This window comes from Fundulus heteroclitus, chromosome 10 (assembly GCF_011125445.2).
Source record: "Fundulus heteroclitus isolate FHET01 chromosome 10, MU-UCD_Fhet_4.1, whole genome shotgun sequence".
Taxonomy (NCBI): Eukaryota; Metazoa; Chordata; class Actinopteri; order Cyprinodontiformes; family Fundulidae; genus Fundulus; species Fundulus heteroclitus.
The window spans coordinates 6,095,949-6,113,255 of record NC_046370.1 but is presented as its reverse complement, the minus strand read 5'-3'; the positions used below and the strand labels follow the sequence as shown (position 1 = coordinate 6,113,255).

The 17,307-nt window shown below is 38.0% G+C and overlaps 1 protein-coding gene across 2 annotated transcripts in view; it reads left to right on the top strand.

The window, feature by feature from the left end:
- Positions 1–17,307, top strand: part of LOC105919501 (zinc finger protein 385C) — a 115,389-nt gene that overhangs the window by 83,394 nt on the left and 14,688 nt on the right. For both annotated transcript variants that reach the window (XM_036141842.1, XM_036141843.1), the window contains 2 exons: positions 5,949–6,103; positions 13,789–13,896. In XM_036141842.1, the coding sequence (XP_035997735.1) occupies positions 5,949–6,103; positions 13,789–13,896 (263 nt within the window). The remainder of the gene's footprint in view (positions 1–5,948; positions 6,104–13,788; positions 13,897–17,307) is intronic.

Genomic DNA, 17,307 nt, shown 5'->3' with positions numbered 1-17,307 from the left:
CTTCGACAGCTTTTAGAATCCCCACAGGCTTCATTCAAAATGTGGGTTGTTGCAGGCGAGTTGCGGTCAGTTGAGAGAGTGGATAGAGTTTTGATAGTTTGGATAGTGGTTATTTAGTTTGAGACAGTTAGTTTGGTGTTTGGAGAGTTTAGGAGAGAGATAGATAGATAGGAGATCAGTGCTCTCAACTATCACGCATTGACCGTCACTGACTTCACACAGTCACACGCAAACATGGCATTTTTCACGCATAAAAATCCCAACGCCCATCTGGGCAGCGGACGATAAAAACTCCGCCTTCTGCTGAGATGTTTCAGCTTCTTTCACAGCTTGTGGCCATCAGTAATTCCTGCTGCAGTTCATGTTAACAGAGCAGCAATCAGAGTTATGAATAATTTTAGGGGGAAGAGAGCTGCTGCCAGATATTGCCTTCATTCAGAACCAGTGATGGCTGCACTCTGGGTCATAAAACAGTTCTGCTCACCAGATGCAGTTTAAAACGCTACGTCTGGTTATAAGTTGTTTTTATTAATTCTGCATTTTTTTTACTACATGCACCGTATTTCTGTGCCTCAGCGCTTCGATGCGCTTCTGCCGTGCGCTTTTTTCAGGTGCGCAAAATTACGTTACTTGTAATTTGGGTGCGCGCTTTCATTTTAAAGAACTTGTAACATCAGGAGGCTGATCTCAGAGCGGTCAGCTCCTATGATCACTGTATAGGAGCCCTTTACAGTTTTTATTTATGCATTTCCACCCTGTTTATCCGTCGCACGCAGCGCACCATCGGGTAAAATCCTCCCACCTCACCGCCCAAAGCGCACTGAGGAGAGCAATAGAGATTTTTATCTGGTCGACTGAGAAGAGAAACCTGTCGCTGTGAAAGGTGATGAGAATGTTATAAACCGTAACAGTCTAGAAGTGCATTGAGCTGAAAAGAGAGGAGACATCAGCAGCTGGATCGTGCGTAAAGACGCAGCGGGAACCTCTGTGTGCTTCAGTGTTGCTGCTGAGGGGAAACTGTGGGACCGTATAGTACTGGGCTAATCATTGGTCACAGTACCCTAACCTGTACATACTTGCACTTATTTATTTATGCACCCCGGCATCATCTGTGCCATGTGAGCGTGTCTTTTCAAAGGTTGGAGAAGTAGTATCAAAAAAGAGAAATCATTTGAAACCAAAAACTGTGGAGACATTGTTGTTTCTTAATAAAAATGCATGAAATCATCCAAGTTACACAAGCATTAGCCTATTCACTACCCCCTGCCTAGTTCCACAAGCACTTTCATTGTCCTCTGCCTGATTAAGCCCATGCCATTTTTCTAGAGTCACAGAAAAACATTATTACACAACATGCCATATCATGTCACTACTATTTTGGGAATAATTACACACAGAGAATACATTCAAACAATATTTTATTGTACACATGTGTTTACAAAATTTATGTAGACAAATGATTTCGTCCTACACCTTCTGTGAAGTCATTCCCAAGAGCCATAATAGACAAAAATGATATGCATCACACGTGTTAAGATACAGCTGGCTGTGATTATACAACTTGCCAGTAGGTGGTGCTGTGTGCACATGAACCGTCAAGAAATGAACCTTTTCTCGAACCAGTTGGCTGAGTGGTTCAATGCCTCATGAGGCTTCATCTCGCCATCACTACTTTCCAGTGATTGGCTTATACAAGGGAGGCTTCTGATTGGTTGCAAACCACTCTCTGTTTAAAAAAAATGCTTGTGTGAATCCCAAGACGGCAGGACAGTCTCAAAAATCCACACACAAATGCTGTGAGGTTTAAAGCCTAGAGCTGTGGATGTGTGGGTCTTGTTCTGTGTGTGTGTGGATTGTTTTGTGCATGTGTGGATTTTTTGTGCACGTGTGGATTGTTTTGTGCATGTGTGGATTTTTTGTGCACGTGTGGATTTTTTTGTGCACGTGTGGATTTTTTTGTGCATGTGTGGATTTTTTTGTGCACGTGTGGATTTTTTTGTGCATGTGTGGATTTTTTTGTGCTTGCATGAATCGGGCCTGTGCTTGCGTGGATCTTGTCCTGTGTGTGTGTGGATTTATTTGTGCATTTGTGAATATCGAGACCCATCTGGCTCCATATATCTTTGACTACTGAGATGTTGAGTCACACAGAGTCTAATCTTAGAAATAACTGAAATAAAAAAAAGAATTCTAATTTTCATCTCTTTAGATTCTGCAATTTCTGCCGCTCATAATCCTTTTTTTTCCCTCCGTTCTGGAAGAATGGCTGCCGTGACCTACACTCTCATCTTTGCTTAGAGAAAGAATGGGAGTAAAGATTAGCAAGCAGGAAATGGCTCATTGCACAAAATGTGAGCTTTAGATTTATAATAGAGAGAGGAGAACCGTCAAATGTCTCAGTAACAGACATGGTTTTATCGGTGAGTTTTAGCCCTAATTTGTGGAGCTCTCTGGATACATTTATTTAATTTAGATAAAAAGTACATTCTCTAAACTTTTTGTAGTAATGAAAGGCGAGTCTGTAAATCATGGGAAAATGACAGTCTTAACTGTGAAATACTGAACTAGAGAAGAGTTAAACTTTTTATTTAGCTTTTAGTAATGAATTAAAAAAAATGTAACTTTGAAAGCTTCTCCACTTTGATTAGATGATGCTTGAGACATTATATAGTGGGAAATATCCAATCTTACGTTGTGATTAATTAAATGTCTGCTAATTACAAGTTACAGATCATTTCACAAATTAATACTTGAAGATTCAAATAACAGCACTGTATTAGAAATGTATCCATCATAATACACCAACATACAATCACTAAATCATAACCCACAGCTTTACTGCAACACAAACTGAGTCTGACTTAAATTTAAACTTTCTGTAAACTGCTGTAGAAGAGCTGGACCGAGATAGACAGCATACTATATCATGCTAAAACCTATATCGTTGCCTTCCCAGAACGCAAACACCCTGCTCTCTAACCACTAGGCCACCATTTACCCAGAAACAACTAACCACTTAATCACAGCTGTGTTTTAGGTTTTACAGCTCCTTTAAGTAACATTGCACCTTTTGGGAGACAATGTGCAATACATCAAACTTAAATTTGCATCTGTGCAAAGATAAATGTACATATATATACATTTCTATCTTACTGCTCTTCTCAGTGTTAGTCTAGGGCTCCTTCTTTGGAGATCCTATTGCACCCCCAGGTTAGAAAGATTATATAATCCCCCTAGCACGTCTTGGCTCTGCCTCAGGGTCTGCTATCACTGGGGCATTCTTGGAAAAGCTTACAAGGGATGCATATGCTGCATTGTTGCTGTAGCTATTAATATGCCAGTTTTAATAATTATACATTATTTTATTTATTTTGTCATGGACTTTTTCTCCACTGTTGGACAAGAAATGTATTATATTATATTATATCATATTCAATTAAACAATGGCATATCTGTAGGAATGTGATTAATTAATTATTGCCCAAGTCAGAATGATATTTTTGTTTTAATATTTTTGACTCTGAGAAGGTAACCTTCTCTGTTCTCCTTTCATCTGTCCTGTGTTTCTAATTTTTTACCAATTTGAATCCAACTAGAAAAAATTTGAAAAGTGTGTGTGTGTGTGGGGGGGGGGGGGCAGGATTTTTTCTTACTTTTATGCTATTTGAAACAAAATTGACTATACTAATACAACTTTAAAAGGCTATTTTGATAAACTATGAGTTGGACAAAGTCTAATATTTGATCCCTTTTGTCACAGCAATCTTTTGCATTAAAGATTGTGCAAAGTTAAAATAATTCCACAGTTTTTATTTCCATCATAATTCCATAAATAAATACTACATGGCACCGAAAGTACATAGTTCTCTCCTTATCCTCTGATTGTCGTCTGGCATGCTATCCAGCCTCATCAGTCATTTTCGCTTTCCTTGGCAGGATTTTCCTTCCACCATTCAGTTATCCCTCCATCCTTTTCATCAAGCTCTATTCTGACTTTTTCCATCCTGCTAAAGCCAATCTTCCCAACCATCCTCCCTCACCGCAATATTTAGGTATCTATAACGTCTCTTAAACGGATAGCAAAAATAATATTTATTTGATTTTACATTCTTTTCTGACATATCACTCACTCTCTCTCTCTCTCTCTCTCTCTCTCTCTCTCTCTCTCTCTCGCCAGCAATTTTATTTATTTATTAAGCATAGAACTTGTTTGGTTAAGTTTTAAACCCACTTTTATCTCGTATTTCTAATTTGCACGTGACGTTTAATATGAACGGTTTTAGAAATTCAGCAGGCTGGAAATATACTTATGTAAGACACTGTGCCTTTTAACGTCAGCATGCTAATGTTCCTTTGGGTCTGGCCAAAGGTCAGAGCCACAGTGCCCTTTTAAAGCATGAGCAGTCTGAAAGCGCACAGGTCAACCAGAGTTAAGCGTGATCAGATGAGACGTCATGTGGAAGGAGACTTTGAAGGAAAATGCATGGATAGAATGGTTGTGGGATTTTGTCTAAATAGATAAAATGTTTTTAAAAATGTTTGAAGGTGGGTAAAATGAAATGTGTGTAAAAATACTTATTTTAGATTTTTTATTCCTATATTTTGTAATTTTATAACGATTTTATGGTATAGATCAACAAAAAGAAGTGTATCCTTTTAAACTTGAAGAAAAATCTTTCCACATCTCTTTTTGACTATTAAAAAAAAATTCTGAAACAAATTTGTTTGGTCTTAATCTGTAGGTCTTCTCAGGAGCTGAATAGCTCCTGAGAAGACCTGGGTGCTTCTCAGGAAAGGAAGTCCTGATGTCAGCCAATGAGCGTCATGCAAAAGCTGACTGCGATCAAGACATAAACTAAACTAGATATGCATACCTAAAAAAGTACATATGCCATTTACTGTCAAAATAATATGTAATAATATGTAAATATATAATACGTTTTCATGCCGATGACATGTCATGCCGATTTAACTGCGCTGGTGAGAACCCTGATACACCCAACAACCGAACATTTTCACATATCCTTGAGCTTGGACTACAAAGCAAGAAATAAAAATGTAGGATTCGCATAATTGCTGCCAAACTGTTACATAATTGTTCAAAAGAACATAATAGGGGAATAGAGCATACTGAATGAATTGAAAAATATGACCAAAACAGAATATAAAGATATCTATGCAGCACCTGGAGAGACTTCTTTTAACTTTTCTGCATAACCAGAGACTCAAAGTACACAACAAAATGTATTTAAACAGTTTACATCAATTAAAATCAAAATTAGATGTTATTTTTGTGAACATAAATTAATATCCTAAGAGTTGCACATCTTTAAAATAAAAATTGTAAACACAGGTAATTCCACTGTAAGTAGCACTTTGCTTTTTTCCCTCAGGTGATGTTTCCAAACGGTGTAGGTCTGACACCTACCTGTCTGGTTGAGATTCTCTCTGTGGGTTATAGTGAGACCCTTCCTTAAAATGTAATGAAGGACTACAGAACAGCTAAGAGAAACTACAGATTAAGACCAGTTCAAAAGATTAAAAGGAAATCAGGCTCAGTTGAAGCAAAATATACAAAAGAATTAGGGGTTAGTTTGAAAATAACACAAAATCTTAAAATCTCTGGATTTTTTTTCATCCTGTTCTAGAATCAGGGAAAGAAACACAAAATTATAGACACTGGGGTTGCAGCTTAAAGGCCAGAGGCATTTCTCAAGATAAACAATGGACTTGTGAAGTAGGAAAAGGCCACACAAAGCCTCTAATTTTCGCCTGCTATTACTGGAGTCATTAAAGCTTTACTGAGTGAATCATCCCCTCCCAGGGCCTTGTTCTCATTCAGTTGCTAAAATCAGGCTTTATCCCAGCGTGTGTAATTGAATCTACATGTAAAGCTTTTGTGGAGGAAAAAAAATATCAAAGTCCAAAATGTGCGTCTTTGTTTTCAGGTGCGCTGTCCCAGAACCAGGTCCATCCACTCATCAGTTCCCTTCCCCTCCCGGGTCGACCCCTTCAGCAGCAGACCCACGCCCAGCTGGAACACTTCCTGCCACTCAGGGTCAGCGGCTCCTCACCCCTCAGCCTCTTCCCCAACTTCAACACTGTAAGAAACCGAGTCTAAAGCGTACACACAGTATACAATGTGCAAAGACTTTTTCCTTTCACTTCATATCGTTGGTCAAATACTGATTCAGTTGAGTATTTACAATTGTGTTTCAAATATGCTTAATATGGTGTTTTGCACTCCTGTGCCATAATAAAGTCTAGAACTGTATTTGCCAACAGATTCTGGTCTTCCTATTTTATTCTTATCATATATTTAAGGAGAAATCGTATTTCTGATCATTGATGATTTTTGCTGCTTGGAAACTATGACTATCTGCTTTATATAAAGTAATGTTGTGATGGAAAATACTGAGCTATAGTGAAATACAATCGAGTATTTAAGCTTGACAAAGTAAAAGTTTTTGTTTGTAACAGAAAAAATCAGAAATTATGGATTCATGACAGAGTTATATAGGTGTTCTGTTGGACTTCTGCAGTATTTGAGTTTTTGCTACAAGACTACTTTGTATGAACCTTCTTTTACTAAAGCTGCAAGTATTTTGTGGGAAGCCTCCACCAGCTTTGCACATTTAGTGACTACAGTTTTTGCACCATCTTTGAAAAATTGCACCACCTATGTCAGATTGGACAAAGCGTGTCTGCAAACATTAGTTTTTAGTAACTGATACTAATTCAGTCTATACAGATTTTGAAAGGGCCAGTCTATGCTTTGATCTAATCAGAAGTGGGTAGAGTAGCCAAAAACTGTACTTAAGTAAGAGTAGCACTACTTCAACATATTTTTACTCAAGTAAAAGTAAAAAGTTGTCGTCCAAGAAATTATGCAAGTAAGAGTAAAAAAGTATTCATTAAGAAGGCTACTCAAGTACTGAGTAACTTATCATAGAAATTGATGATTTAATAGTTAAAAAATATGTAACTGGACAGAAAAATATAAGGTTATGTGCAATTCTGGTATTTTAAAGACAAAAGATACACTAAAGACAAAAGAAACCCTTTTCTAAATCATGTTTTCAACATTAAACTTGAAAGCAATACTTACAGCAATTAATGTATACAGTATGTTAGAACAGTGCAAAGACTTCCAATGATAATATCTACTGTTTACTGTACGTTTATTTGACCTCCAAATGGCTCTATGAGCTCAACAGATGGAAAATAACATTAAAATAACAAAGCTTGCATACAAATAAAAAGTCTCACTTTAACATAAACTCTAGGTTTTTGTCTCTTGTGCATCTTTGGTTAAAACAACTTTGTTCTTTATTCATGAAGTTACTCGTAGTAGGTAGAGTAGCCACATATTGTACTCAAGTAAGAGTAGTGATACCTGAATAAATGACTTAAAGGAACAATAAGCAACATTTCAATATTTTAGATAGAAAACTATAAAAAATAATGATGTGAAGAACCAAAGGTAATATTTCAGATGGACTATGGTATGGCTTCACACGCAGATCTTTCTGTTTTTCTCTGTCGTCCGGTGGGCCGGACCGCGTGTGAATGTACGTGCATGTGAACAGCTGCCACTCAGTCCAAAAAAAAAGTAAAAACAAAACAACTGGACTTGTTTTCCGTAGTGAAGACGTTTCGCTTCCTCTCCAGGAAGCTTTCTCAATTCAAAAAGTCTGGAGTAATGTGGAGTAACAAGCTTTATACCATTACCATACAAAGGCCTTGTTATGGCTTAGATAACATGCAAATTCAACTGAAACAGGTCCACCCCTTAGTAATGGGCGGTCGTTGAAGCCATTAAGCCAGCAGATTGGACCGAAACTGGTCCACACCTCTGTAACGAGGAGTCTTTTGGATTTTCTTGCTGATTTGACAAAAGCCCAGTTAGGGTACCCACAGGTTTGGAGGGCATCTTTGATGTGTTTCTCTTCCTTGTGCTTCCCTTCTGTTTTAGTTGGGACATGCTTGGCCCGGTGTTGTAAGGTGTCTGCAGCGGGCAAAAGACCTGCTGCAGAACATAATGGTGAGAAGAATAAACGCAAAAACATTGTCATCCCATATGTTGCTGGAGTCTCTGAAAAACTCAAGAGGATTTTCTCCAAACATAAAATCCCAGTACATTTCAAACCAAACAGGACCCTCAGACAGAGGCTGGTGCATCCCAAGGACAAAACCCCCAAACCTAAGATGAGCGGAGTGGTGTATGCAGTTCAGTGCAGTGAGGAATGTCCTGATCTTTATATTGGAGAAACCAAACAACCTCTCCACAGATGCATGGCTCAACACAGGAGAGCTACCTCCTCGGGACAAGACTCTGCTGTCCACTTACATCTTAAGGACAAAGGACACTCTTTTGAGGACCAACATGTTCACATTTTGGACAAAGAAGACAGATGGTTTGAAAGGGGTGTGAAGGAAGCCATCTACGTTAAGAGAGAAAAAACAACCTTAAACAGGGGAGGAGGCCTTAGGTTCCAACTCTCAAAAACTTACAACACAGCTATAGGATTAATTCCGGCCAATCGTCACTCTCACCCTCATTCGGGTGATCAAAACATTGTTCCTTTAAGCCAGGCCAATGACAACCCTAACGACTCCTTGTTACAGAGGTGTGGACCAGTTTCGGTCCAATCTGCTGGCTTAATGGCTTCAACGACCGCCCATTACTAAGGGGAGGACCTGTTTTGGTTGAATTTGCATGTTATCTAAGCCATAACAAGGCCTTTGTTTGGTAATGGTATAAAGCTTGTTACTCCACATTACGTGACATTACCGACTCAAGAGCAACGCCCCTTTTGCCGCTTAGGTAGGGCATACAGGTAGAGAACGCCCGTAGCAACCAGCTATTACACGCGCAACAGAAACAGCGATATGACCGACTTTACAGCCGTTAAACTTTCCCAAGACGATGTCCCAGGCGCACGGATTACTGGTCGCGCTGTCGAAGAACACACCAACCTTCAGCTCAAACGATGGCTTGAGTGTCAAGGGTTTAAAAACCGACTTGATCGAACGGTAAGCTTTGTTGTTTTTTTCCTGCTCGGCGATCATAGCGTCCGTCCAGGGATCGGTATATGTTTAATGTTTGTCTTATTTGAAATGTTTTTGAGTAAGCTATCCTGGTAGCAGGGTATCATGTTAGCGCCTGCTACCACGATAGCCTATATGCTATCATGGTAGCAGGCGCTTCATTATTAAGATGTCGGCCACCAAAATACTCTTACCTGTTCACTACTTGATGTCGCTGGAATTGGGTCAGGATGTACTTCGGTTGGGCCCTTTCCTCCAACAAAATGCTTGCTACATATGTACTTGAATTTGGTAACTTTTTCCGGGTTGAACTGTTGTGTAGGCCGACCGCCCCGGTCCCAGCGCACACATTTCTCCTTGGCAGTCTTGAAGAAAACATCCTTCATATGCGGCCGATCAGCGTAACTCGAGTCGCTGTTGCACGTTCCATAGCAACAATGTTTAACAACCATGGTCTTAGATTTGGAAAAAGCAGTCATTTACCGAGTAAAACCAAGGGTAACGCACGTCTCTTTTACAGCGAAACAGCGGCGGACTATGCAAGCTTGTCCTACTGCGTACCACGTGATGTGACGTCATCGTGACGTTACGTTTCTAAAAATAGCTCGCTCGCGGTACGCCATTGAGAAAGCTTCCTGGAGAGGAAGCGAAATGTCTTCACTACGGAAAACAAGTCCAGTTGTTTTGTTTTTACTTTTTTTTTGGAATGACCATGACCTGGATGACTGAGAATCTTCACCAGCAGCTGCCACTCAGCGCTCAGCCCCTCCCTGCCCTAGAAAACCACAGCTTTGGAGTAACATGGTGGTGAGCACCCCCAGCAGATCAAAATGTTCTCTTGCTAACAGCATTATCAAGTTATCAATTACTTACTTCTTCACTTGAAATGTTCCTCTGAAAGGTTATGTTGTTTTCCTGTGTTTTTGTCCTTTACAAATATGAGCATAGAAGGCGACTCGTCAGAAGGGAGCTGGGTGTTGGGTGGCAGCCGTCTTGTTTTGGTCTACAGACGGTGCTTAAGCATCACCAAGTGGTGAAATATCGCTTATTGCTCCTTTAGGTAAAAGTATAAAGTACAGTGCAGCAAAACTACTCCTAAAAGTACATTTTGTTAAAAAAAAAGTTGCTCAATTAAATGTAACTGAGTAAATGTAACTAGTTACTACCCCTCTCTGGACCTAAATCATACCATTGTAGCTCTGGCAGTATGTTTAGGGTGAATTTCCTGTTGATGGTGAACTTCAGCCCCAATCTCCAGTCTTTTGCAGGTTTTTGTCCAGGATTGCAATGAATTTAGTTCCATACCTGAAACCTTTCATTATTAAAAAGCTTAATTTTGGTCTAATTTGTTTTGCTGTGGCCCCTACTTGATGCGTGGCAAACCTTTAATGGACCTTCTTATGACTGTCCTTGAGCAGTGGGTTACTTATGACCTCTTTTCAATAAAGGACACATTCGGGGAGTGGTTGAGTAATTGTTGTCCTATCAACAGATGCTCCAACCTGGGCTGTGTGCCTTGGTCTGTGTTCTATATTGTTCTCTGACAAACCTACAGTGGCCTGCAGAAACTTTAGTTGTTAAGATATATTTTTGTAATTTTGATGATCAAATAATAGTTTTATAATATCTTTATATTATGTAAAAAGTCTGTGTTAACGTAAACACATTTTCCATGTTGTTAAACAAATAATTGGCAGAAATTCTGTCTGAAAATGGATTCAGTTTTATCACCAAATGAGCAAAAGCTGAGGGTGTCTTGTTAAAGGAATCAAGCATGTGGGAGGAAGGGAACATATTGCTGTGTGACAGCTAAAGCTAAAAATATATTTTGAATGGCACAGCTGCACTGGAGAGATTCAAAAAATGAAGACAAATATAATCCAAACCGGCAATTTAAAAAGTTTGAATACAGTTTAAACCTGGACGTGCATATTTCAATTCTGTGTATTCTTTACATGAACCTCAGTTTAGTGCAAAAAAATGTCAAAAGCCAGTATTTCATCCCCATTAGAGATGCTTATTGATTCAGGCACAAATAGAGCAGCATCATTTCCATACTTATTCAAGGTGTAAAGAAGAAAAATGCAAGAAAAATGTCATAGTCACATAAATTAAAAGAGCAAGACTAATAATAAATGCATATTTCTCATCTAAAGAAATTCTTCATGTGTATTGCACGAACTATTCAAAACTTGGATTTGCTTAGCATCAAATTTCTATTTTATTATTATTATATAGAGATAATAAACAGAGGGAAAAGGGGGGCTTGATTTTACAAAATAACTTGTCTTGTTGAGGCAAAGGAAAACATGTCAGAAGAAAATTGTTTGAAACTTTAGCTGTAAACATTCATAGTTGGCTGCATGTTTGGTGTTTTTAAGTAATATTTGGATTGCTTGTTTCTTTCCAATTTAAGCAACTTCCGCAGTTGCTGGCACCCATCATAGATGTGTAAAAAGTCTTAAAACAAATGAATGTGAAGAATGAAGATAATCCATCTTTATATTGGAGTAGATTTAATCCGTGGGTGGAAAAAAACCATGACAGTAAAAGATATTGTTATCAATTTATACTTTATTGACATTGATTAAAGTCTAGGAACTTTAAATTAGCTGTGCAAGATTTCTTGTTTCCCCGATGTATCAATGTTGTGTCACAGAGAGGACAGTTTTTCTTAGCTAGTGTTCAAAAGGGGAAAGACAAGAGAACAAGCCATGTGAACAGAAAATAGGTTAGTATACTGCAGCTTATAGCTTAAGTTTGCAATAATTACAATAACAGTTTAAAGCACCAAGAACTGTGATAAACATGGCTGAAGAAGGACCCAAGCTTATCTTGCCACCTCACAGAGAGACCAAGGTAGTAAGGGAGGTGATTATATTATACAAAGACTGAATGTTAAAGCAGCTCTAAGTAAAATATTTACCTTATTATATTCTCTTCTAAGTCCTTGTGATGGCTGTGGGGTGCGGGGCACGCGGAGGGCAACCAGTGTTTATGACAGCGCTATTTTCAAAAGGTCCTGTAGGGGGAGCGACACTCATAAATTACTTGGTGCTGCTTTAAAAACTATATCCAATCATTTAAAAAATAAAATAAAATAAAGAAAAAATAAAGTAAGCATGCAGAGTTTTTTTATGTAGTGCAGGGGGAAAGCCAACCCTGCGAAGGGTGGGGAGAAGGGTGAGATAGAGGCCTATGAGATGCCGATTGCCTGAGGAAGCTTAAAGGGGGGAATAGGTAAAAATGACACCTAGTGGCTCAAATCGGTACAACAACCTGCCAATGACAACAAGGTAATACTCTGTTTCTAAACAGTGTGTTGCTGTTGTAAAGCCCCACTTTTACTTCAACAGGATAGATATATAATGTTGTATTTTGTTCTATTTCTAGTCTGCGTCTCTTACTGGCTTCTATGTTTGCAGGCTGCTGCTCTTTTGCCAACATAAAATACCAAATGCTGCGCTCTGTTTTGGGAACCCTGTGAACTCCCATATGATTGGCTCAGTCTTCCAAATTGGTTGACATTTTAGACCATGAAAAGTAATTGCAAAATAACTAGTTACTTTTATTGTGCAGTAAAAGTAACTTGTAACTATTACTTGTTACTTTTTTAAGTAACTTGCCCAACACTGCAAAGGACATATTTTGCCTATGAGACCTGTAACATCTTTTCACTGAATTTATTTTCTCATAATTCATTTTACCTTTTCTGTTTTGTTTTTTTGTTATTTTTTGTGTTTTTTTCGGGGGGGGGGGGGGCATTGTGTACTGCAATCCCCAGTACTGGTCCAAAATAGGGCCATTTACAATGACCTGTTGCTACTCCCACAGCAACAGTAGAAGCTCAGGGTGGAAGTGAGGCTCCTGTAGCAAAAAGAAAAAACACAACTGAGGATTATGTCACAACGATAACACTTTGTAACTTAAATAGAGTTAATAGCAATAATGAGTTACTATAAATTCCAGCGAAAAGATGTAACAACTTTTAAATGGATTTTACCAATGCACACATCTGTGTTGTATTGCTTTCAAGGTGAGACAGGAGAGACAACTATGGCTTAGAAAACCCTAATGGTAGCCAATGCTCTAGCTATAAACTTGTGATAATTTTACAGTGTTTACACTGCAAAACTGACTTATTATCATTTCAAAGTCAGAGAAATCTTTAAGATTTGCAGATAATTACAATATAAAGCTATATATATATATAAATATAAATGGCCCAAAGGAACATAAACCACTCACACAGAGCAGAAGCAGAAGTGCCTCCTTAAATATCTAAATAAGGATCTATAGGGAGCGTTGTTGTTTATATCGCTGCTTTAGAATATAAATGGTTTAAAACCCTGAAAGTTTTTGTTGATTAAAGGATTTACCGTGTTAAGTTCTTATGAATAGAAACAATTAAGTACTGTGATGTTATGCTTTCTGTATGATTTTTAATGTATAAAATAAGTCTAGTCAATAATTTACTTAGCTTATTTGTTTGTTAATTTAATGTTTTTCTTTTCCTATGTAATATTTCTCTTTCCAATGTTTTTCTGTTCATGTACAGTACTTTAAATCGTGTTGTTACTGAAAAGTGCTATATAAACAAACTTGTTTTGCCTTGCCTTAATAGAAGATGCCGTTTAAAGAAAAGTGGCAAATACTTAACTGTTTTCATCTAACTGCACTGTTATCTTTATGTAAAGCAGCACTGAGAGTTTATGTTTGTGTGTTTGTGCCTTGTAGATGGACCCAGTGCAGAAAGCGGTGATTAACCACACCTTCGGCATGTCTCAGCCCAGGAAGAAGCCCATCATTTCATGTAACATCTGCCACCTGCGCTTCAACTCAACTGTGAGTCAAAAGCTTCAGGACTGGTCAAAATTTGCCTCTGATTTGCAAAAAGCACCCAGAGAAGTTTTTTTTTTTTTTCTGTAAAAATATAATCATTAGCTAAAGCGCTGTACATTTTATTTAAAATGAATGGTTGAAAGGATCTTGATTTATTTTCACCCGAGACGGTGTTATTTCGTCTTGTTGTGACCTATACATGGACCAAGCCTGGCATAAAGGGGTGTGAAAGGTAAACTGGTGTTGTACCTTTTAGCCACCAAGGGAGGCACTCACAGAGTTGACTGGGCAAGTCGGATTGAAATGAGGTCAGATCAAGCAGTGTTTCATTGGCACCTACAGTAATGTTGTCTTTCACTGTTTCTGTGATGCAGACATGTTGGGACAAATGGTCGCAGGATGTGACCAGCTTTAGTGGTTAACTGGATGCAGCTTAAGCCAGCCTTATCGCTGAGCTGTCTTGTTAAAAGGCTTTTTGATGGCTGCTGTTTTTGATCAAAAACCTTGAAAGAGCCAAAGGAATCTCATTGGAAGTTATTGCTCATTATTTTTGACACATCTCAGGATCTCTTATACAATAAAGCCTAAGACTCTCATAAATCAGATGCACTTAAACCAGTTTTCTAGTTTGCAGAAACACTATCCATGTGTTTTTTAAAGGTGTTTTTGGTGAAACACTACATTTGTACTACACTGTCAGGCCAGATAATATAGTGGTATGGTAGTATGCAGAACATAGAAAGCTTTATCTCTGATTCACACACACACACAAAAATCCCCTGAATGTTTAATGTGCACTGACATTCATCATTGCCATGGGGCTTGTATACCCTTTGCTCTGCCCTGACTGTCTGACATCACACTTTGACCCTCGATGGTGCCCTTTATGCTTGTACAGCCATCCAAGTTTCATGAAAAGTGATAATGGGAAGACATCTGTTCAACCGGTCCATGGACATTGTCATGAGAGAATCACCTCTGAACGCTCTGAATTTTTAATGTGCACCAGGCAGCTGCACAGTGTGTTCCTGGAGACCTATGTGAATCATTTGAACAAGGCCAATTTATGTTGCAGCACTGCATAAGAGCAGATATTTAATATTTTGTCACTCTGACTTTGTTTATTCAGGGCTTTCATTTGAGTCTTTCATCTTAAGAAAGGGTGCAGCGTGTCAAGACAGTTTGTTCCCAAGGAATAAAGATGGTTATATTTTTTATATCATTTATTTATGTTCATAAATTCAGCGGATTCATCAAGCGCCAGTGATCTGTAACAATTCTCTTTAGTCATAATTACCAAGTAAAGTAAAATTAAAAGATTAAAAATGTTAGAAGTTTAACAAGAGTTTAAATAAACCTCTAAACTAACATTGCACTGCTAAAATAGATAAACACAACACAGAATTATTAACACAAATACAGGAGTAACGTATGGAGGACCAATCCTGCCATAATTAAAAATACACACAGAAATAAATGAAGGACTTAATAATATAAAATGGCTTAAGAAAAGTGGCTAATAATATGAATTTGTGTGCCATTTAATGTGACAAAATAATAAAAATAAGATATTTCTTCAACAATTCATCAATTATTCATCAAAAAATATATATTTTAACTTACACTTTTATTTTTACTTTTCTTCTTTCTTTTATGCTGACTTATTTTTAACCCTTGTATTTCTGAAACAATCATTTATTTCTGCCTCTAACTTTTCTAGCTGTTTTTTTACCCAAAGGATTTACACCTGCCCTTTTATTTCCTTTTCCCCTTTTTCCACTTTGTGTATTTCTAGTTCTTGTATTTAAAGCAACATTTTTAAAGCATGTTTTTACTCCACCATAAATATTTCTTTCTATTTTATTTTAACCTTATATTTCTGAAACATATATTTATTTCTGCCTCTAACTTTTCTAGCTGTTTTTTTACCCAAAGGATTTACGCCTGCCCTTTTATTTCCTTTTCCCCTTTTTCCACTTCGTGTATTTCTACTTCTTGTTTTTAAAGCAACATTTCTAAAGCATGTTTTTCCTCCACCATAAATATTTCTTTCTATTTTATTTTAAACTTATATTTTTGAAACAATCATTTATTTCTGCCTCTAACTTTTCTAACTGTTTTTTTACCAACCCAATTTTTGCCTGCCCTTTTTATTTCCTTCTCCCCTTTTTCCACTTCGTGTATTTCTACTTGGTGTTTTTTTTACTTCCTCTTTTTCCACTTTGTTTATTTCTACTTGGTGTTTTTTTTACTTCCTCTTTTTCCACTTTGTTTATTTCTACTTGGTGTTTTTTTTACTTCCTCTTTTTCCACTTTGTGTATTTCTACTTTGTGTTTTTTTACTTCTTCTTTTTCCACTTCGTGTATTTCCACTTCATGTATTTCTACTTGGTGTTTTTTTTACCTCCTCTTTTTCCACTTCGTGTATTTGTGCTTCGTGTTTTATTACTTCCTCTTTTTCCACTTGGTCTGACTGCAGCTGTTAACGTTAATACGATGGCAGGGAGGGAGGGGGAGAGGGGGGCGGTGTCACCGGCAAAGCTTCACAACTATTGGCCAAGGCCTGCCTCCCCGGAAACGAGCCTGCATCAGCTGGCCGCTTTCCCAGAATGCACCGCGGCCGCAGCTTGCTTATGGACAGTGCTAACAGATCACAGTGGTAAGTTAAAAATTCCCTTTTCTGCTGCTGTTGTTCTTTAAAAGTACGTTTGAGGCGACAACATTATACTTTTAAGCTTCCCTATATGGCCTGTTTACAGAGTTAGTGTGTAATTTAAAAAGAACAAGTCCGACATGAGTGGACCACAGTGAACCGCAGATTCATTCGGGAGCGTCAGAAAGCTATGGTGCGTTCAGGAGCATGGGACATTTCATATTTACAAGGAAAGAGGCATAAAACGGAACAGAACTTCACTCATACAATATTGTGTCTATCCAGAAACAGTGTGGGCTTTCTTACAATACTGAATGCTCTATAATTGTATTTCGGTTATTTTTTGATTATGCACACCTGCTAGCTTTTTATTCTGAAACTTCTAATGTCCCATGCTCCTGAATGCACCATAGCTTTCTGAATGCGCTGTGCTGTGTAGATAGATGCACGGCTGATCTTCCGCTGAAGACAAAGCTTTGCAGTTTCAAAACTCATGTCGGCTCTCACGGTTTACTGTTGTGTGAATGACAAGAGACCACAACAAATAAATCAGCCATTCCTCTAGGGAACGCGAAAGTATTCTGAGGTAACGCAAAAAAATATATATTTTCCCCATGTCCCCTAAAGGGCTCTGTATACACTTACCTCGGCCTTGTCGTGTGTCAAGTGCTGCTGGTTCTGATGTCGTTTTTTGTTGTTTTAATTCGGCAAAACGTTCATTTTTGTGTTTATCTCACTGACTTGTGTTGCTTTGCTAGCTC